This window comes from Hesperophylax consimilis, chromosome 28 (assembly GCF_061612785.1).
Source record: "Hesperophylax consimilis isolate HC1 chromosome 28, BYU_Hcon_1.0, whole genome shotgun sequence".
Classification (NCBI taxonomy): Eukaryota; Metazoa; Arthropoda; class Insecta; order Trichoptera; family Limnephilidae; genus Hesperophylax; species Hesperophylax consimilis.
In genome coordinates this window covers 4981589-5004810 of record NC_142863.1, presented here as the reverse complement: position 1 = coordinate 5004810, position 23222 = coordinate 4981589, and the positions used below count along the sequence as shown (strand labels likewise).

The 23222-nt window shown below is 33.7% G+C and overlaps 1 protein-coding gene across 1 annotated transcript in view; it reads left to right on the top strand.

The window, feature by feature from the left end:
- Window positions 1-23222, top strand: part of LOC149410066 (RNA-binding protein fusilli-like) — a 138600-nt gene that overhangs the window by 111824 nt on the left and 3554 nt on the right. Inside the window, exon 16 of the mRNA XM_089648932.1 lies at window positions 22940-23139. Coding sequence (XP_089505058.1) covers window positions 22940-23139 — 200 coding nt within the window. The remainder of the gene's footprint in view (window positions 1-22939; window positions 23140-23222) is intronic.

The window sequence follows — 23222 nt, the reverse complement described above, 5'->3', positions numbered from 1 at the left end:
TGCGATGATGTGTCGACGTGATTTTATGATACGCTCAATTATGTTGCAATGCCGTTTTATTTATTTTGCTGATGTATTCAAACTGTCCGCAGATTAAAAACAATGAAAATTACGAATGATCGCTTAGAATACAGTAACGCTCTGTATTCTGGTTTTACAATACTCTCAATTGAATTACACTGCTGTTGCACTTGTTTTGCTGTAATGTTGAAATACTTCGATTCAAAATTACAAATGATCGCTTAGAATCGGGATTTAATCACAATAACAGTTGTGTCCTAGTACAAAACGCTCAATTGAATTACACTGCTGTTGCACTTGTTTTGCTGTAATATTGAAATACGTCAATTCAATTTACACAAATGATTGCCAAATTTACAAATGATCGCGTAGAATCAGGATTTAAACACAGTAATGCTCTGTACCCCGGTTTTGCAATACACTCAATTGTGTTATGCTGCTACTGGGCTTGTTTAATTGTTATTTTCAAATTGTGCGCAAATTACAAATGATCGCTTGTAATCGTTATTTAAACACGGTAAGGCTATTCCTCCACCCATTCCCTAACAATTCTTGTCCATCTGTAATAATGAATGTATATCTGTAATAATGTACATTCCATTATGATCGAATTTAAACATGGTGAAAAAGAATAATATAATATATTTTTCCTTAAATATTCTGTGGTGACAAATAATAGTTTTAGAGTGATTTATTATGACTATTATTGTTGTTTTTTTTTCCTTTTTTCTGTTTGTCTAATTTTAGTCTTTAGAATTTTAATGTTTGCATTCCATAATTAATTAATATTATAGATTATTTCTATTGTTTAGGATGTGGCTAATATTGGGATGGTTTACTGGTGGTTATTTCGGTTTTGCAAGTTTACGTCAGTTTAACATAACATTTTTCAATCTCTGCTATTTTGTTGGTAAGCATCATATCTCAAGACCAACACTCTCTGTGGTCGCATTCAAAAATTTTGTCAGAATTTGTGTTTAGAAAATCCACGCATTTATTTAATTCCGCACTTGCAACTCCGTTAGCCCAACTTATTCAATCTTACTGTACCTGATAACGGGAGATACGATGGCGTATTTTTGAGTAATATTTTCACTGTATCAACAAAGACTCAATGTGAAGCCATGCATCATGTCTCAAATAACACTGCCTTGGTAAAATACAAAAAAAGGTTTTGTCATTGATAACATGGTTTTTTCACTGATAAAATCAAGTTTACTGATTTTAGTCACTGATAAAATCACACTAACAGCATTTTTTCTCTGATAAAATCATGTTAACGGAATTTTGTCACTGATAAAATCACGCTAACAGAATTTTGTCACCGATAAAATCATGTTAACGGAATTTTGTCACTGATAAAATCACGCCAACAAAATTTTGTCACCGATAAAATCATGTTAACGCAGTTTTGTCACTGATAAAATCACGCTAACAAAATTTTGTCACCGATAAAATCATGTTAACGCAGTTTTGTCACTGATAAAATCACGCTAACATAATTTTGTCACTGATAAAATCCTGTTAACACAGTTTTGTCACTGATAAAATCACACTAACAGCATTTTGTCACTGATAAAATCACACTAACAGAATTTTGTCACTGATAAAATCATGTTACCGCAGTTTTGTCACTGATAAAATCAAGTTAACAGTATTTTTTCTCTGATAAAATTCAGTTTGTTGGGTTTATTCATTTATTGCACAATGAGGCGTGTGTTTGAGCCTAGTTTGATGAATGTCTTTTTGGTTTTGGTTTATATGTACATTAATGCTTTTGTACTTATTTGGCAGCGTGTAAACTCGATACCAATTATCCATCAGTTCGAGTCTTCATTTCTACACTAGGCTTTGGTTTTTTACACTTTCAATACATATACAATTATAAACGTCTAAACTTGAAAGACTATAAAGTTTTTTTTTTTATTTGATATTTTACAATAATTTTCTATTTTAAAGTTACTTAATTTTTTATTGAATTTAAAGTAAAGGTGTTAGGTTTAATCATTTTTCTAGTTTTATTTTAAATTCGGCAGTAATTCTGCTGTTCGAACATGACAAGAAAATACAATTAAAAAAATTCGATTGAAAAAAAAAATAAAACTTATCGACTCATTTTGACTGTGAGGCATAAAATTTATATTTTTGTATATTTTTTTAAAAAGACCGTCAGCATTAAGTTAAATGATGAAAACATTAATATATTTTAACACTTCTGAGGCTACAATTCTTAATTTTAAGTTTTATATTATTTTTTTGATCGTTAGGAGTTACAGCTGTTGAAACATGTTGCTTTTTGAATTATTTCGTTTACTGTGAAGATTAGACCCTTCTCAAACTAATGGAGTCATCTATTAAATATCTTACCAACAATAATATCATTCATCTGCTAGTATTATTATCTTAATGACTGTTCAGTTTAGGATTGTTGCAAACGGAAGTGGCGCCATCTGTTATTTTCAAAAACAACCATTGAAGTTTTCGGTTTAAATATCTGCTAGTAATAATTATTGTTGGTAACATTACTCGTATGTTATTATTATTCAAATATTTGACATCTCATTAATGATTGTTTGGTGATAGAGTATTGTGTTTCAAGAAATTATTAATCTAAGCATGATTGTTTTATCAAATGCTTTGGCCGACACTATTTTTAAATGCACACGGGTAGCTATCAAAATTTAAAAAAAAATATTGGTATTTTGTAGAAATTTTCACAATTATAACAATATATCATGGAACTGTGGTCCACTATTTTTGGTGATAGGTGTTGATTTATCACCGACAGGTCGAGCGCCACTTATTATTTGTGATTGCCAGAGAAAGGGCGCGATCACAAATAATAATTAGCGTGATTTTGTTCAGATGTAACTTACTAAAATGATGGCAATTATTTATTATTTGTCTTCATCAAATTTATGTCATTTTTGTTACATGTTTTGTCACTATTATAAATTAAATCATTTTGTTGCACTTTTGATCATTAAAATAATTTTTTGCGGAAAAAAATATTTTGATATAAATTATTCAGTCATTGGATATTTGAGCCTTTAATTTTTCATCAATGCATATCTAATCCCATGTCTGATTATTAGTGACAAAATGCTTTGATTTATTTGTAATTTGTGTGTGGAGAGGATATATAGGCTTTTGAGGCCTACTTGATATGTAAAATGATGCAATAATCATTTCTGTTGAACTATATATAATATTATATTCTATAAGGTGGCATGCAAAAATGGATTTTAATTATTGGTTATGGTTCTGTCTTCATTGAGAACCCTTTAATTTGCTTTTACAAATGGTTGGGATTAATTATTTTGTGTTGAATTTTTTTGATCTGCAATCATTTAGTTGTGAATTTACAACACAACTCCTTTTGTAGACATTCTAAATTTAAAATATCTTGTTTTGATCTGCAATAATTTAGTTGTGAATTTACAACACAACTCCTTTTGTAGACATTCTAAATTTGAAATATCTTGTGTTGAATTGTTTTGATCTGCAATAATTTAGTTGTGAATTTACAACACAACTCCTTTTGTAGACATTCTAAATTTAAAATGTTTTGCTTTGAATTGTTTTGATCTGCAATTATTCAGTTGTGAATTTACAATACAATTGCTTTTGTAGACATTCTAAATTTAAAATGAAGGAATATACTTAACAGGTACTGTAGTTATTTTTACACTTTGGGTTTTAACTGGATACATTGCAATGTTTTTTTAAAATGTAAAATATATCTTTTGTATTGTACTTTGTTTCACAGAAGTAAGAATATTTTGCCATTAACAATATAATAGCTATTACGCTTGCTGAAGAACATTTTAATGTTGCGGTTCAAAGTTTTAACTTTGATGATTCTATTTTTTCTCTGGTTTAAAGGTATACAATTCTTTTTCAGCTTTTTTTCCGAACCCAATCTTTTACACTAATCTAACATAGAAAGTGTTAGTAATTTATTTAGTTGCAGATTTTAAAGGGTAAGATTATGTTTAACAATGTACAGACACCTTTTTGGACGACCATTATTTCCATTGGATCATGATCAGTCACCAACTTTTGAAGTATCCATTTTTGCATGCCATCGATTAGGACAAGGGAGAGGACATATTCATTCAATGGTTACCTAATATAATATACTATTTAATTTAAACCACTACTATTATTTACTGTCACAATCGCTAATCGCTTCCGCTAAACGATGTCTACTTTACTTTCTTATCACCCTGTGTTTTTTTTTTTTACCTTAACAACTTAACAAACATTTGGACTGGGTTTTTGCAACTAAATAGTCTCGGCTACAATTATTGATTGCTGCCAACAATTATTGATTGCTGCCAACAATTATCAATGATTGAAATCAATAATTACAGTTTGCTGCCAACAACTATTGATTGCTACCAACAATTTTTATTGATTGCTGCCAACAGAAATTATTGATTATGGCCCACAATTATTGATTGTTGCTAACAATTATTGATTGCTGTCAATGATTATTGATTGGTTGATATTTTCACTTTGGTTGCATAACTCTGTCCATTTTTGAGTCCGTATTATTGTCTTAAAGGATCTGCGCTTTTGTCATGATATTAGCTTTGCGATCAGGTTGGATTATTCATATTAGTTCTGTGTCTAGTTATTTTTGATTTTTATATCACACTTTAATATTCTTTCTTCTACTTGTATTATTTGGGTTGGGACGTGTTGTTTGGGGAGGATTGGTCACTTAAGAGCCGGCTTGGTTGCACTTGGGGGCACGACTGTTAATAAAAATCTGTCTGTTGTTTAATTGCGGATTGTAACTTAGTTATTATCTAGACCGGTTAATGTGTTATTTGAGTTCAACAGATTTCTGTCACTGATAAACTCATGTTAACAGAATTTTCTCACTGATAAAATCACGTTAACACAGTTTTGTCTCTGATAAAACACAATTCTGTCACTGATAGTGATTATGAGTTTTGTTGCCAATGAAAACTTTTTAACAGCATTTTGTCGTTGATAAAATCATGTTTACAGATTTTTGTCACTTATAAATGATGTCAACATAGTTTGTCACTCATAAAATCATGTTAACAGCTTTTTGTCACTGATGAAATGATGTTAACACAGTTGTGTCACTGATAAAATCATGTTTACACAGTTTTGTCACTTATAAATGATGTCAACATAGTTTTGTCACTCATAAAATCATGTTAACAGCTTTTTGTCACTGATGAAATGATGTTAACACAGTTGTGTCACCGATAAAATCATATAGAAAGAGTTTTCTCACTGATAAAAGCTTGTTAACAACTTTTTGTCACTGATAAATATACTTTTGAACAAGCCATGCTGCATTTAAGGGCACAAGTATTAATAAATAACTTAATGTTGTTTATTTGTTGCCTGTATCTCAGTTGTTATCTACCATAGTTAATTTAAATATAAATATTTAACAGCTAACTGAAACTTGAAGCGTTCTTCAAAAGACTATGTTTGATATTTCTTTAAACTTGTGGAATATTTGCTTTTCTGATATCAAAGTGATTGCATGTTTGTGTTACTCACTAACTCACCACCGAGAGGACATTATTTAATCTATGGAATAGATTGAATTACGCAGTGAGTATGAACTTTGATAATTGGTTTGCCTTCTTTGATACTTTGGTATTATTTATTAATTTCTTGGGTCTGGAATTGTATGCTTTTTGTCAAATTTTATCCATCATGGATTCACGTCTCGATGTACAAATTTAATACAACATTGTCGGGTGTTTCAGCACTACTACTAACACAATAAATCGATCGTTAAGCACTTTATTTAGCGGAAATATCACAGATATTCATATCATTTTTCTGCTGTTCGAACCCGGTAAAATCAATCAAACACGATCGCATATGTGAACAAAGTTTAAGAGCTTATCGAAATTCTTTCTTGTGCAGATAGTCAAATACATTGACCTGTCTGGGGTCCAGTAGTCGAAAGATTTTGTGTAAATTAGTGAAATATCTAATCGGTGTAGATCAGACTTCTAGTAGGGTTATCTGTAATAATTCATTAATCAACTTGATACATCTTTAATGCAAGTTAATTATTATAATTTTTTTCATTGTAACAGTTTTATTTATGCATTTATTAATCATTAATATTTGATGTACTTTGACCAAAATAACAGTGTTTTTACAGCACAAGGTAGGCTTCAGTATATATATTCTGTTGTGTTGTTGAAATCAGCTTCAATTAGTTTTAATCTGGTGTATGGGCATTGTCAAACTAACTTACATTCGGGAATAGTCCAGAATTCAGTAATAAATCCCTTTTTTTACATTTTATTTACAGGGTTTTCCAATAAGAGGTGTTATTTAGATATTCAATCGTAAAAGATCAATGGTTTTGTTGCTTGTGTGGCACGTAGCGCCGTCTTGTTGAAAGTAAACGTTGTCCAGATCAATACCATCCAATTCCGGCCATAAAAAATCATTAATCATCTCTCGATAGCGCAATCCATTCACCGTAACTGTTGCTCCAGCCTCATTTTCGAAAAAGTAAAGTCCAATGACTCCGCCGGACCATAAACCGCACCAAACAGTCACACGTTGAGGATAGAGAGGCTTTTCAACAATAACTCATGGGTTTTCCGAGCCCCAGATGCGACAATTATGCTTGTTGACGAAGCCACCGAGGTGGAAATGGGTCTCATCACTCAAGATGATTTGCATTTGATTCACTCAAGTGAATTTTAATAATTTCAATGCGTTGTTGAAGCGTGTATCGTTCCATTTTTATTAATGGCGTAGTTTCTACTTGTCCAATGTCAAAAATGACAGCTTCAAAAGTAACATCTACCGAAATAGCGGGCTATTCAAAATAACACCTCTTATTGGAAAACCCTGTATCTCATCTTCTTCCCCTTATCATACTTCGTGTGATAAGGGGAATTCCTGGGTCGGGGCCCATCGCTTTGATAAGGCCCTCTTCTGATCTGCTGCACGTACTGCAGCTACTTTACTGCTCGTTGCAGGTCCACAGGTTCCTCTGGAGTCGATTTCCCTAATTTTATTTGATGCGATGTTGAACGCTTTCCGTCTAAAATTTTTCCGCCAAAATTTTAAGGTCTTCTAGCATTCTTAGTACTTGTCCAAGCCATCTCATGATTGCGAAATTTAAAAATAATAATTTCAAAATCTATCCAATTAAAAAAATCTTTTCTTATTTTTCGTTGGTCCCTAGCATCAGAAATCTCTAAGGCCTCGTTAAAATCCCGTCACATTTAATGCTGTCTTCAATTCGACCATAAAAAAAATTATCTCAGCCTGTCAGCGCATGCTCAAATTTGAAGTGGGTGTGTTTGATCTACCGTCAAGAATGACGATCATCTTCTCAGACTTTATTGTTTGACCACGAGAGTTTAAAATACATAGTTTTCATGTACAGGGGTACTATAAAATACATTATTGCTAGCGGTCATTGTAGAAATTGTGATTTTTTTGTTAACCTTTTGAACGCGTTCATTTGCTCCGTTTTATCTATACCCGTACGCGGTACATATTTTCAAATACCTATGCACGCAATTAAATGTCAAATTATAGCATTCTGGCATGATTTATTGAACTATATAGACAGAACAGATTATTCTCCACAATATGAAAACAAATCCTCGTGTGTCAACACTCATAGATGTTTATAAAAACAAAAACATAAAATTTCATGCAAAGACGTACCGTATCTTTTGAATGTGGTCCCGCCATTCACTCGGCGTGTGTGTACTTAGGTGATAGACACAAGTGGGACACCATGATCACTTATCATTTTTAGTTATGAAAAGTTATGAATGACATACTAGTACTAACGCCATCCGTTGACGAAAATGTAAACTAAAGGACTAAAAGGCGCGAAGAGGCGCACTTGATTATCAATCTTTTTTTATGAAATACAATTTTATTTTTGAGAAATTCTTGTAGATGTCAGCATCGTGATAGTTCTACGAATGTCCAAGTGAGCAAGAAATACATTTATGACGAAAGAGAGCTGGAATATCGGCCGTCAAAGTTTCCGTAACAACAGTTGATACGGCCGCGTACAAAGAGTTAAAGCTAACACGTAGACGATACCAAACTTGATAAAGTATCATTTTTATTTTTGTCTTTAACTCACCCGGTAGAAGTAATATTCAAAGACAAAATGCATTTATAATGACGAACTGCAGTGCTTCGTACCGTGCGTGGGCATGATTCTTCAACACTGCAAATGCACGTCTCCGGCTCCTAGAAGTTAAAGGACAGCCTTTATAATAGCCTTAAAGATTCTTCGATGAAATTGTAGTATAGATACCGTAGTCCCATGGGTTTTTAAAAAGTAGTAGATTCATCACTGCAATTTAAATTGAGTGAATCATATTTCAGACAGGAAGCCTTTAATTTTATTCCGACAAGAATAATAATTACTTTTGATGCGTAAAGATAGAAATAGTGTGATATAAAAAATAAAATTAAATAGGTACTAATCTAATCAAACATTCCTATTATATTTTCCGACAAATACTTTTTTAAATGCCAACAAGACATCATTAATTCAAGCGATTTTTAAATTCATCCATGCACCAAAATTGAATGAATTCGTCCCCCTTTAAAAAACGTGTTAATTTCTATAAAATTTATATTTAAAATGAAAATACTTATGAATCAAACAGTGCCTTAAATAATAATAAATATTTTTCATGGCACTTATCTTGACTCTTGTAATTTTTTAAAACTTTTTCATTCGGTAGGAATTGTGTTTTTTTTTTGCTCTTTATTTCCCAACATGAATAAAATGAAATAATTTTAATATATATGTTACAAAAATACTAAAAAAATCTTGTGTTTTAACCAATACCCCGTCCTTTCATAATAAATTATGTTGTTTAGTGTTGAAACTGTGTATGTCCTATGCAATATCATTAATTCTTCCTTGTTTACTGGTGGTGATCTGAACTGCTCTCAGATGGTGGGCGTTGTATTTGAGGTAACCATTGTATCACCCTGTTCATTTATGCAACTTAGGGGGTATTTCACTATCTCTGATTATGTTCTGACCAAGCAATAATCCGCGGATTAGTCATTTTTTCGTTTAAACTAAAAACGCTTCTAACGCTCGGGTTAAAGTTCGATTTGACTAATCAGTGCTCGAACCTCACGTTAGGCGCTATTCCTCGAATCAAAGATGGCGTCAAAACATTCCGAGTTTAACAGCTGAGAAGTGAGTCGAATTTTGTTGAATGAATTTGAATGCTTGTATGATCCACCCTGAATTATTTGATTGTGTTCAAAATAAGAAACAATGTATTAATTCGACACGAATCTATCTAAAATGACCTGATAATCAACATAACATAACCAAAAAAATGCACACTTCGCGGTGTGCGGACTGTGACGCATGACAGCCGTGGCAGTAGATGGAGTAACGGAATGGTGAAACGGTCGCCGTTGAATAACGAAATTATTCTGATCTTTAAAGCCAGCCAACGGAAGCTAGTCAGATATTTAGCCCGACATAGTGAAATACCCCCTTAATCTGAAATATTAGACACATCACACTGGTCATCATCAACATCTTGTTAATTTTTTTTATGAATTCTACAATTCAAATCTAAAAAAAACAGTTATTTTCCCATAACATAAAAATCTAACACATTTTTCAGTGGTTGCATAGAATGAAGTGTGGATCAATTATTGAAATTAGTATCGCCATTTATTTATTTTTGTTTTATTTTATTTGGTTTTAGGCCCAGCTGGGCTTTTATATTTTGCACAATCTGCTTTTGGTGGTACGGAACACATCTCTTGCGTGTGCAAGAGGCTCTTTAAAAAATACACCACTAGATGAATTGGGCATTCGAGATGTGCATTTATGGTTTATTTATGTTGTTACAAATTTACTTTAACCTCTGGACAACAAGACTCTGGTTTAAATATAGTCTCCTAAGACATTACTGATTTCTGATAATATAAATATACACGGTGTCCGGAAACTCGTAGTACAAGCGGGAAACTGGAGAATCTACACCACATGGGGAACCCAAAAAAACATAAAGTTTTTTGATTTGAGCATTTTCAAAAAAAAAAAAAAACCAAAAAAAAATATTTTTCGGCTATTTTAGGGTTAAAGTTTTTTCTGGTGTTTAGGGTTGAATAACAGATGTTTTAACCCTGCAGAGCAGAAATATTTTATGATTACACCGGGTTAAATGAAGGGTGATTTCAAAATAATGCTTCAAATCCGAGTTTCTTCATTTGTTTTACTTCCAAATAGTTTTAATTAGTTGGTTACTTTGATCTTCAGTAATAATTTATAAGAATTTGATTAAAAAAAAAAAAAAAAAAAAAATCAACTTCAAACTCGATTTACTCGATAACGAAAGCTCAAATAAAAAAAAAATATACTACAAAATCGACTCCAAATGTGATGTAGATTCACCAGTTTCCCGCTTGTACTACGAGTTTCCGGACACCCTGTATAATAAATTGTCATATTATTCTTCTGCAATCTTATGATATTGCAATCATATGAAGTTGCAAAATCTTAAGAATCTACAATCTTATGAGGTTGCATTTGGATAAAATTACAATACAATGGGGTTGCGTTCGGGTGAAATTACAAAATAATGAGGTTGAATTCTGATGAATTTGCAATATTATGGGGGTGTATTCTAATGAATTATAATCTTATTAGTTTGAAATTTTATGAGTCTGGAAACTTATGAAGTTGCAATCTTGTAAAATTGCATTCTTATGAAGTTGGAATGTTATTAGCCAGCAGTCTTGTGAAGTTGCCTCATTGTGAGGTTACAATCTTATGAAGTTGTAATCTTGTAAAATTGCATTCTTATTAAGTTGGAATGTTATGAGCCAGCAGTCGTGTGAAGTTGCCTCGTTGTGAGGTTGCAATCTTATGAAGTTGGAATCTTATGAATCTGCAATATTGTAAAATTGCAAGCTTATGAGTCTGCAATCTTATATAGTTTCAATTTTATGAGGTTACAGTCTTTTGAAGTTATAATCTTCTTAGGTTGCAATCTTATGAGGTTGCAGTCATTCAGCAGTGTTGTAAAATTGCAATCTTGTGAGGCAGCTGTCTTGTGAAGTTGCAATCTTAAGGGGTTTCAGTCTTATGAGTTTGTAATCTTATGAACTTACAATCTTATTGATGTGAGGACTGACTAATTGAGGTGTTGATTTTTTGACGCAGTTATTATCGTAAACCAATCCTTAAAAAGTATTTATAAGTAATATATTATGTTATGACACAGATGTGGAGAGTAAATATATGATAATGTCTGGTTTTACTAACGAAAGCATTACTCTGGTAGACTTGTACCCTGTAATAACCCTGTCCTGTATCCGGCCGTGGGTAGGCAGTGCTTGGTGACTAGATGCGGGTGGTCAGGTTTCTCCTACTCTTCCAATATCACCCCCATGAGAAAACTGTTCGAGACAAACTGACAAAAAAAACATTGGTGATTAAATAACATAACATATTATGTAAAATTTGACTACTGTGTAAAAAAATGGTAAGTATTGAAAATAATCAGGGATTCAACACACAACGGCTCTCAAAATGTGGGCACTTTTCATAAATTCATCAAAAATAACAATCAAACCCTGTCATGCTATTGGTTATGTTAAGAAAAGATTTAGAGGTAAGTTAGTTTCAAATGTTTTAAATTTTTTTTAAATATATTCAGGGTGTTTGAGTACTTTTTCGACAGACTTATAACAAGTGATTTTGGTCTCCGATGATCTAGTGTCAGTATGCTTGTACAACGTTACACACGTCATATTCAACGTCCCTTACTGTTCAATGTTGTGGGACTAAGACGTTGTACATCAAGTGGTATTAAGCAGTGATAGAATTAGATTCTTACCTATATTTTTTACTCCAATTAAGCTCACAAATCGCCAGTTAAAGTCTGTCGTGTAAGTTCTGAAACACCTGCATATTATTGTGTTTTATTTTTGGGGTATTATGCTTTGTTGCGCTTCCGCCTTCTTTGGCCAACGTTTCGGACAGCGTTACAGTAGGCGGGGGTAAATATGATCATATAAATAAGTCGTCGCAACGTGGCGTAAACACAGTTTGAAAAAGGCCTTGAACGCTGAAACAGCTGTCACAATAATAAAAAACTAAAATACTTGCAGAACTTAATAATATTATTAAATTTTAATAACGGGAATTGAACCCGTGCCTTCTAATGTCCGGTCAGGTGCTCTGAAACCACTGAGCTATGTCGGCTTGTTTCCAACCCGCCAAATGATTCAATATGTACTAGTACCTCAATCAACAATTACTGCTTATTATATTTTTTTCACCTGTAAACAACCAACTTTATTTTTGTAGGAACGGCTTTGTTAGTGCTAAATTTCTCACTAGATGGCGTTGAGACATATATCTTCATTTATTGGTGAAATATTTTTGACTTGTCAAATATATATTTTTTTTAATGATAAACCTATGTTTATAAGACAAGGTTTTATGCGTAGCATAAAGGATAGCTAATAATTATTTATTATAAATGCTGTTTACAGAAAACGAAATATTGGCTAACTCTCTGCCGGAAGGTATTTAGTGTGGGTCTACCGGCAGGCCAAGAAATCAAATTGTCGTATACAAGAACAGCGTGTTAACGCGCTAATTTTACATGGTCGACCTTCTGAGCACGACTACCTAGAGCGCGTACACGCGCTTAAGGCACACAACCGGTTAAAGAAGGAGGAAACACAACAAGGCATTATACCCCAAAAATAAATCACAATAAAACACCATCATAATTCCGCTTTTATATAATTTTGAAAAAAATTGCAATAATCATATTATGTTTAATTAATCTAATCTAAGTAAAAAAAATACATACTTAGTCTGTCAATTTAAATTTTCTTTTTTTTTTCTATACCAAATGTGGTGTAATTGTTAAATTTTCACAATTTGAAATAGCGCTCTGAAGAGATAATTCAATAGAAGTGTTTTGTGGGCGTGTCTGTGTGCCTGAAATAAGCTCAGTTTTTCCTTACTTCAACCAAAATTTTATCACCTAGTTTGTTCGCTTTTGGGAACAACTCAAATGATCTCATAGAAATAGTTATGTCTCCCTTACTCATGGTGAGAAATGTGATCTAAACGGTGATAGAAAGAGAAAACACCATGGTTTATATTCAAATCTAGAAATCACAAAAGATTTAAAATGCATACTTTTATGAAATTAAAGGTTTCAACTGCAATTTGAAAAATAAATTATGAATATTTTTTTAATTATTTTTATGTGAAACGGCAAAAAGTGGGGTGACATTAACATTTGTCTAATAAAATATGTATCTTTTTTTTTTCACTATCAGTGAGTTTAGTTAAAAAAAAAACATAAGGTGAGCCATTTTGAATTTTTTTTCTTTGTATTAAAAATTTTAATATGTTTATTTCTAATAATAAATTTTGAAAGCTTGGCTTCATCACCTTTCAAAAACATGTTTTAGTTTTGGGATAAATATTCCATTTTTTTGCAGAGCGGAAATACTTCTGACAGAATATGTCAGATTCTAAAATGTAAATTCTTACTCTAACAGATTACCAATTTCAGTGATTTGCCTGAAACCTAGGTGTCGAAGAGTCTTGTATATGATTGTAAATTGGCGACATTGGTTTTCTTTCAAATCGGTGATCACACTTCTAGGATTTATTTGTTCAGTGGTGTAGGGCCTATAAAATGATAACATTTATATCCACAGCCTCATTAATCACATGTTGGTATGGGATCTGTCGCATTTTAAGTACCATTAATTAATTAGGATGAATATAGCGTTGGGCATAATCAAAATTCCCCGTTCCGTACATATCAGTTTCAATATATAAACAATTTAAAAAAATATATGTCTGAAGCCGGGGGGACTATAGCAGACCCAAATGGGGTGCTGTGAGGATGATGGGAGATTGGGAAGAGGAAGGTTGGAAAGTAACTGGCTATTTAGAAACTGTCACAGGAGGCTCCAAGAAAAATAATTTTCCTTTGTCATCTTTGGGGATGCTGTGTAGCAATATTTTGGAATTTTTGAGGATAGGAAAGAGTGAATATGGGTCTTAGAAACGACCCGTTCTCATTCTACAAGTGTGTACAAATGTTGGGTGCGCACTTGGCGTGTTTTCTGATTATGCACCGGTGCTGAAGGGATCAATGACGCTACTTCCTTGGAGCATCTTCCATTGAAATAATACCCATAGATCAAGGACAGCATTCTCACCTGAAGCCTGTGCTCTATAGATTGCGATACGTTTTTTAAGATAGGGGAACCGTCCGTTTCTGCACAGTCGAGAACTTTTTATTTTTCAAATTCAAGCCACGTTTCAATTCTATACTCTAGTCTTTCACAGGGCAATTCCGAGAGTAAATCTACACTATTATTAGATAGTGTATGCACAGGATTCTAATTAGAACGGATATTACCATTACGATTTGTTGACCGTGTTACTTATATAAAATAAAGACAGAATTGACCTGCGTATGATTTATTTTACATCCACTCGAACGGTGGAAATTTCCAGGTATACGGTTTTCGATTCAGCCATTCGATTTAAATTAATCATACTTCCAAATATCAATATGGAGACATATGAAAATGCTTACTGCGGTTTAACCTTTTCGTCCCGGAGAGAAAAAAATCACATAAGATCCGAAGGGGGGTCACTAGAGACCCCAATTTGTTTTGCTTATTAAAGGATGTTAATGGCATAATATTGTGTAATTTGTTTTAGTAATAATTAGGGGGGAGTATATTCGAAGTGTTTCAGAAGTCATTATCAAAATATTTTCATAAATAAAGTCGTAGGTAATATTCTAATGAATTTAGATAATAATGCGCCTTTTTCCATACAAAACAGGGAAGGCGGGCCGATAACGAGCATAACTCCTCGATTCTGAATGTCGACTGGCGATTGGCGATTACAGCGTAGCTAGTTTGTTGCACAGGGTGGTCCGTAAATGATGGATCTATTTATAAATACATATTTTTAAGTTTTAAAAACCTACCACTACTAAACTAGGTACGGATGTTATTTCGAATATTATGGAATATTTAGATGTTAGTGAAGGTTATAATTCCTAATTTATGATATTATGTAGTATATTTACATTTAGGGTCAAATCGTAGTGTTTGCCTTACCATAAATAATGGGTTCGTTTGTATGTCGAGGGGTTCGAAATACAACGAATTTTTCGAATATAGTGAAAAAAAATGTATTTTTAGAACTTAAACGTGGAGTAAATTATATTTTACTGTAACCTCAGATATTCCTGTTTTTGATTTTTCTATATAAAACACCACAACAGTCCCAACTGCTCCTATCCAATCCTCTGGAACCAGTGAGACTATGGCATTCCCAAATGGGGTATGTTGGAGTGGCGGCTCGGAACTTTTAGGTGTACTAGAGTTTTTTTTATTTTTTTTATAGTGAATACCTCACAAGAGTCCCAACTGCTCCCGTCTGGAGCCAGTGAGACTATGGCATCCCCAATTGGGGGATGTTGTGAGGCTGAAGGTAAGTGGGGAAGGGAAAGAGGAAGGTGGGGAAGTACCTGGCTATTCAGATCTAGTCACTAAACACGGCTAAAGCCATTTGGAGCAACGTTTCAATTCTGAATGGTGGTCTTACACCAGGGCGATACTTTTTTTTATTTATTTTTTATAGTGAATACCTCACAAGAGTCCCAACTGCTCCCGTCTGGAGCCAGTGAGACTATGGCATCCCCAATTGGGGGATGTTGTGAGGCTGAAGGTAAGTGGGGAAGGGAAAGAGGAAGGTGAGGAAGTACCTGGCTATTCAGATCTAGTCACTAAACACGGCTAAAGCCATTTGGAGCAACGTTTCAATTCTGAATGGTGGTCTTACACCAGGGCGATACTGATAGTATCTTCCACGGAACGTGCCGCAAATAGACTATATATTATTTTAATTGATTAATTGTGAAATAACACAAATCAATCAAATAAAATTTGAAAGAGTGATGATATTACAATTAATAGTAGACCCAAAAGTCACGAGCCGGTACTGGTATTTTGTAAGGCTAAAGGTAGTGGGGAGGGGAAGAAGATGGAGAAGAGGAAGTTGGGGAAATAGCTGGCTATTCAGTACTGGTCACCAAACAAGGTCAAAGTTATTTCAAGCAACAACCTAAATGAATTCTAGTCAGTAAATTGTGAAATATCACAAAGATTAAAATTTACTTGCGCACACCGGGATTTGAACCCGCGACCTCCAGTTTACTAGTCTAGAGCCTTACCCTTCGACAACGGATGCTGTAATATTTATGAAAGAAAAAAATATATAATATCAAGTTGCAGGGCGGTAGATGCTTTCAGTATCGCCCTAGTGAAAGACCACCATGTAGAATCCAAACGTTGCTTGAAATGACTTAAGCCTATATGGTAACTAGATGTGAATATGGATGTACTTCCACCTTTGTCTTACCCATATCCTACCCCTTGCCATCCCCACTATCTTCAGCCTCACAAAATACCCCAATTGGGGATGCCATAGTTCCACTGGATAGGACTGTTGGGGCTCTTGTGCGGCTTTCACACAAATTAATTAAAACCATAGAATTTTATGATCTAATTTAAAACATTGGTAAATATGCCGTAAGAAACTGCAATAAATACATGCCGACTGATTACATAAATTCTAATATTAAAAGTACAGAATAAATATTTTACAATCCTGAAATAGATATTAATTTATAAACACCATTTCATAAGTAGGTGTGAATGAACTACTTACCAGTCTGAAGATGCCCATAGCAGGGCGAAACTAGTCCGGTTTTGCAGAGAATTATTTACCACGAAAATTAAGAGAATTAGCAACTATAACCCAATATAAAATTTAACAGACGTTTGCGATAGACTTTTTAACCATATAGTACTCTGTTTTTATTCAAGTTCCTTCAAATTACATAAAAATGTATACAAAATATGTGTCTCTTTCTGACCGATTTCTTTTCCATGTGAGAAACAGAGACAGATATAATTTTAATGTTGTCTCTAAACATGAAACATTTACCGGATGCAAGCTAGACAGGCCGATCTTTGTCCGGCAAGTGAACATTTTAGCATCGCAAAAGGAAATACCAGTAGTGCAGTGTACGCGACCGGGAGTTAGCCCTTTCCATAAAATGCAACTTTTACGGTCCAGTTCGTAGCTCGCTGGATCGTTCTCGGTGGTGAGCGGATAGTGGGGATGGGGACGGGGGAATTTTAGCCGATGCTACGAAGCTGAGGTGCGGGGCAGGGGACAGGAATTTTGCCGGAATTTTGTACAAATTATTTAATATCTAAGAAACTAGAAATAAAATATATATTTTTTAAATGCAGATCGATAACCAAATAGTTTTTTTAGGATTACCTAAATTACAGAGTATGTGGTGTAAAAAACAACTTAGATATAGCATAAAACTCTCGTTAGTGTAAGTGTGTTCCCCCCGTCCGGTACGGGAGTGTTAAAGCCAATGAATCCACCCGAGTTTCATCTTTTATCACATATTTTTAGGTTTTATAAAAAAAAATGTAATTGTTTAATTTATAATTGGCTTTAATCTATAAAAATCACCTACATAAATTTGGGTGGCTATCGCTCAAGTGGTTTGGAATGGATAGCTTGATTTCGCCCACCGCTAGTAAATTAAAAATATATACAATAAGCCTTTGTCCCACGTGTCGGTAAGCAATAAATTTAAACCAAATGCCGTAAGACCCTGTGCAAAAAATTTCCACATTGAACTGCTCTGCAGACTGTTACCTTGTTTTAGCGAACTTAATTTTCTGCGCAGGGTCAGGGGCTTACCGACCCGTTGGACGACGGGCTAAGTTGAATTACTGTTGTATCCTATCTGTATTTCTCTCCCATACGCATCTCTTACATAGGAATATGGTTGGTATATTCGTATGTATGTTGGTTGGTTGATTGTTTATTTGGACGGTTTCTTGACCTGTTTTGCTGGGTTTGTGCTGGTGACGGCCCCCGTGGTGAATTGGGACGTGTTGCTCTGTGTCGGGACCTTCCAGGTGAGTCTTTCTGTTATTAATACGTATTGCACACCCTCTCCGTATCACGTAATACAGTCAAACTCTCTTACAACGTTTACAAATGCGTCTGATTTCCTTCCAGGCTTCTTGAGTTCAGTTGGAAGTATTTTTTTCTGCCCCTCGTAAACTTTATGAGAGGGTTTCACTGTATTATAATGGCTCCCACAATAGCCATTGAATTTTTGTAGAATTATTTAGGCCCACCTGTGTCACAGAAATTCGAATGTAACATTGTCATAACATGGTCATTCAGCGCCATTTTGTTATTTTGACATTTGAAAGGTCCCTGTTAAACGTATATGTGTTTCAGCTTTCTATCAAATTGTAATAAGCCGGCAAGCTTAACAACATGATAGTTGTTGTACTTGACACCTACGCCAATGACATTGATTGTAAAATGCCGGTTTCTTCTCGGGGGTACCTTGGGTAAGGATTTGCAATTGAAACACAAGTTCGTCGGACAAGTGACTGATTGGGCCAGTTGTTTGCATATTTATTGTGTTCAAATTCAGCACAAGTTAATGTGTAGCAACGACACTTATATCTAAACAGAAATAATACAATGCATCATAGCTCCGAGAATTAATAACTAAGGTCCCACAGTTTTGTCGTGCGAGTAATTCATCCTTGATATGGCGATATGACACGTGTACGGTGATTTAAAATCTTATCAAGATGACTCATCGTGCAAGATAAGCCTCAAAGGATTCGACATTGCAAAATGTGTGATAACAGATAAATATTAATTTCCTTAATAATTTAGCTACATCCATCTGATTTTTGGTACAGTTGTACTCTTCTGCTGATCACAATTTGTTTGAAAGCTGAAACTGACTTAGAATTGGCATTTAACGGGGTTCTTTTGTCAAAAAACAAAATAGCCATGTTACATTTGAATTTCTGTGAAACAACACAACCTAAGTCTCAATCGAAGATCTCAGTTATAATTCACATATAAATCCAAAATGCATTCCTGCTATATTAACAAAAATACAGTTTCTATTGATTTCTGTTATAATTTCTAATATAAATTTTCTAAATACCGTCAAATGAATGTTTTTGCATTTTCCGTCACCATTACTCCGATACTGCTGTGAAACTAACACATTTCTCCAGCGATTTCCATGTTTTAAAATCTAATTTATATTTTCTAAATAGGTACTTCACAATTATGTACAAAGTACCTATTTAACAAATATAAATTAGAATTTAAAACATGGAAATCGCTGGAACAATGTGTTAGTTTCACAGCAGTATCGGAGCATTGCATTTTAGATAGATTTGTGTTTTAGATCTTACATTGAATATTAAAATTCCTAATACTTATTACAAATTTTAATATTCACAGTACGCATTACACGCACAGATGCATTGCTTTCATACAGAACGTTTCAAACTTTTTAATTTGACATCGGAAAACAATTCTATTGAAATTTAAAAATATATATATTTTTGAAGAAGATCCATACTACAGAAAATAAGATAACAGTCTTAACTGGGAATTGAACCCAGGATCTCTGTCTTATTGGAAAAACGTCTTTAACCACTCGACCATTGGGACCTAATTATTACACGTCATTTTTGTCAATCTCATATTTCAATTCAGAATTAACAATACTATCTTGCAACTAATTTTTACCATATTTTTGGCAGTTATCTTTTTTGAATGATTACACTGTTCTAAAGAATTGGTTTGTAACCTAGATAGTGTCTTGGATAAACATATCCGATTTTAATTTTTATGGGACACCTATTGACTTTTTATAAAAGTCTAAATGAATAAATATATATTTTTTAATAATAATACTAGCTAACGTCTACCTGGCGTTGCTCGACTTATAACCTTCTGGAAGAAATTCTCTAAATGATAGTCAAAACATTATCAAACTCCTTTGCATAGTTTAGAAGAACTAAGCGCACAAACAGACAGACGCCGATAGTGACTTTATTTTATATTATTTAGAGATTCAGTAAGGCTCTTCGTCCCCCGGGGGTGTACGCAAGTATCAGATACTCGACGAATCAACACGACTTGGCGACAATCGCCATATGTCTGCACAGGCACACGTTCAGTTGTAAACTTGTCTGCGACGCCAGTCTCTCACGACCAACTGAGCGAGGTTCTATCCGATTCGACACATTCAAGTATGTGTTGTTTGGGTCAAATCTTCAAATAAGTTTGAATAATGCTGTTTACAAGCAATGCATCTGCGTCCATGTCAACTCTAGCTGCGACACTTACATATACTGACATTATAAAATAATTAACATTTTCTTAATGGGAGCAAATATTATTTACAAATTCTCGTAACAAACTAATGCAATTTATTTGGGCCTTTGTAGATCATAAATATCTGCAAATGTATAAATTTGGCATGTTTTATAATTATTTATTGGTGATTTTTTTATATCAGCTGTGATAAGTTATTAAATATATATTTTAAAATATTGCGATAGTTCATAGCTATTTGATTATTTTTGTTGTGTAAAACTATCAATGCGGGAACTTTTAAAATAATTCCTAAATTAGTTTTAATAGATCTTCGAGTGTTTTGAAAATTGGCTAAAATGTGGCCATATAAGCTCCAGTGGTTAAAGGGTGGATAAATGCATGAAATTAAAATTAAAATAAGGTTTTAAAATATCTTATTATTTATGGAATTATAACTCTGTTTACTGAAAAGGAAACATTTTCAAATCACATTATTAATTTTTGTAAAAGAATTAATAAAATATAATGAGCAAACAATTAAAAAAAAAATTACATGTGTGTAGTACTTTGTAAGGTTGATTTTACCGTGCACCATTCCTTGGCACTTGGGATTTATAAGAGTTAAACTCATGATGCATTTAATTTCAGTACGATGCAAGTGACAAAAATGGATGCAAAGTAATTATAAATTATTTCCATTACAATATTCTTGCGTAAGGTGTAAATTTCATAATGTTTGCTGTTTTATTGGCTTTTAAAATCGTTTTCTTCTCAGTATACACAGTATTTTAATTATGCAAAGTAAATTTCATTAATTATAAAGCTTTATTTTTTGTCGAAATTCGTGTTATTTTGCAACAGAAGTGATGTCATGTTAACTTCTTGGTAAGGGGCCGTTCAAGTATTACGTAAGCAGATTTATTAAAATTATTTACCCCCTCTTCCCCCTTGTCACTAAAAGTAAGCAAAGCTCTTACCCCCCCCCTCCCATGCTTACGTAAAAATTGGTACCTATATGCATTTTTCTGTTAATGTATTCTGTTTTTTAAGCGAGTACCTAAACGTATTAATTATTTGTGGGAATCCCCGAATATGTATTCGGTTTTCAAACATAGGCAATGTGTGGATTGCCAATGTGTAAAAAAAAATAACTACCGCTGAGCAGTGCTGACGTAATCACTATCTCGACCCCCCCACCCCCCATGTCATCAAAAATAAGCAAAGCAAAGACCCCCCTGCCCCCCTATAGTGCTTACATAATACTTGAACGGCCCCTAATGGTCCAGCAAAAAAAGTTGGGAATTCAATTTTTTAATTTGTCAAAATTTTTTTTTACAAAATTAAAAAAATAATAACAGTATTTTCGATTTGAAGTTATAGCTGCTGTACATTTTATGGGTATTCAGTTTGTCAAAGAAGTATTTGCAATGTATTGTTATTTATTTTGTATTTAGTTTAAAATATCGGAAAATTGCTTGAAAAATACTCTCAAAATTCACTTTATTAATTTTGCGTAAAAATTTGTGTTATCGCAAACGCAAAATTTTCAGGTTACCTACGTATCAGTACGGTGACGCAACACCAACTTTTGTTGTATTATAAAAATCATAAAGCTGGTGTATGCTTCAAAAATATTGTAACTGTCCGATATCGGACGGGTATTTCAGTGTTATTTAAGCTCAGCTTGAGACTTATCGTCGCCGTTGAGCAAAGAGTCACCAACTAACACTTTTGGCAAAAATGAGTCAGTTCCTTCAAAGTACTTACTTTTTAAACCCGCATCTACGGGTAAAGTCGATAACTGCGGGAAAAATACATAAATTGATTTATATGATTGATATAAATCACTAACAGCACATAATCAATTTTTTTTATTTTACTAATCATCAAACATTTTTGATATTTATCACATATGTATATGAACTATCCACTTCTATTAACTATTTAGCAAGATAACTTAATTAAATGTGTCGAGTATATAAACTATCTAATTACCTTTAGTTATTACAAGTTTTCGCTTAGTTTGCAAAATTAGATACAGAAAGAAACTCACTGAGGGAACTGGTAGGACTAGTAACGGGACACTGCCATCTCAGGAGACACATGCAGTTGTTGGGAGTGGAAAACTCCAACAGATGCAGGAAATGTGAAGAGGATGAAGAGACTCCAATTCACCTATGGTGCCAATGTCCCGCCCTGGTGGGAACTAGGCTCAGATACCTGGGGAGACATACAGTAGAACCAGAAGACATAGCCACATACCCAATGACAACCCTGGTGAACTTTATTAAAGGGACTGGGTTGTTGTTAAAGGATTGAGGTAAAATGGGGGATAGCACAATGGGCATATGGCCTAAGTGCTCACGGGAACCTTACGTCAACCGTCTCGACGGTTCGACTTTAAAACCATGATTATTAATAAAAACTTTTACTACCACCCTTAAATGACATTTAAAATTGCACCCGCAAAACTCGCATTATCTCAAAACTGTCAATTTGTTAGTTAGTGACTTTTCACTTCACGGAGACGATATTTATCAAGTTGATATCAAATAGGTTGAACTAATAAGAACTAATCTACAATCAATTGAACTTAATTTGTTGAATTTATATCTAATTTAGGTACTGACGTGTCACTCATATGGTTTTCAGTTCCACCGCACGGGGGCCTGATGCCCGGGGGGGTGTACCCTGCACCCGGCAGTCCCTTTGGGGGCGGCGTGAGGGCCTTCTATCCTCCGCCCATGGCGCCCCTCTTCTACTGGGGCTACCCCAGCCCTCCCGTGTCCCCCACGCACATGTATCAGTCTCCTGGTCATATGGTAAGTTGAATTAATATAATATTAATGTTTTTAAAAAAAACCTAGATATTTGTTCCTTATGAAACAATGAATTATTTAAAACC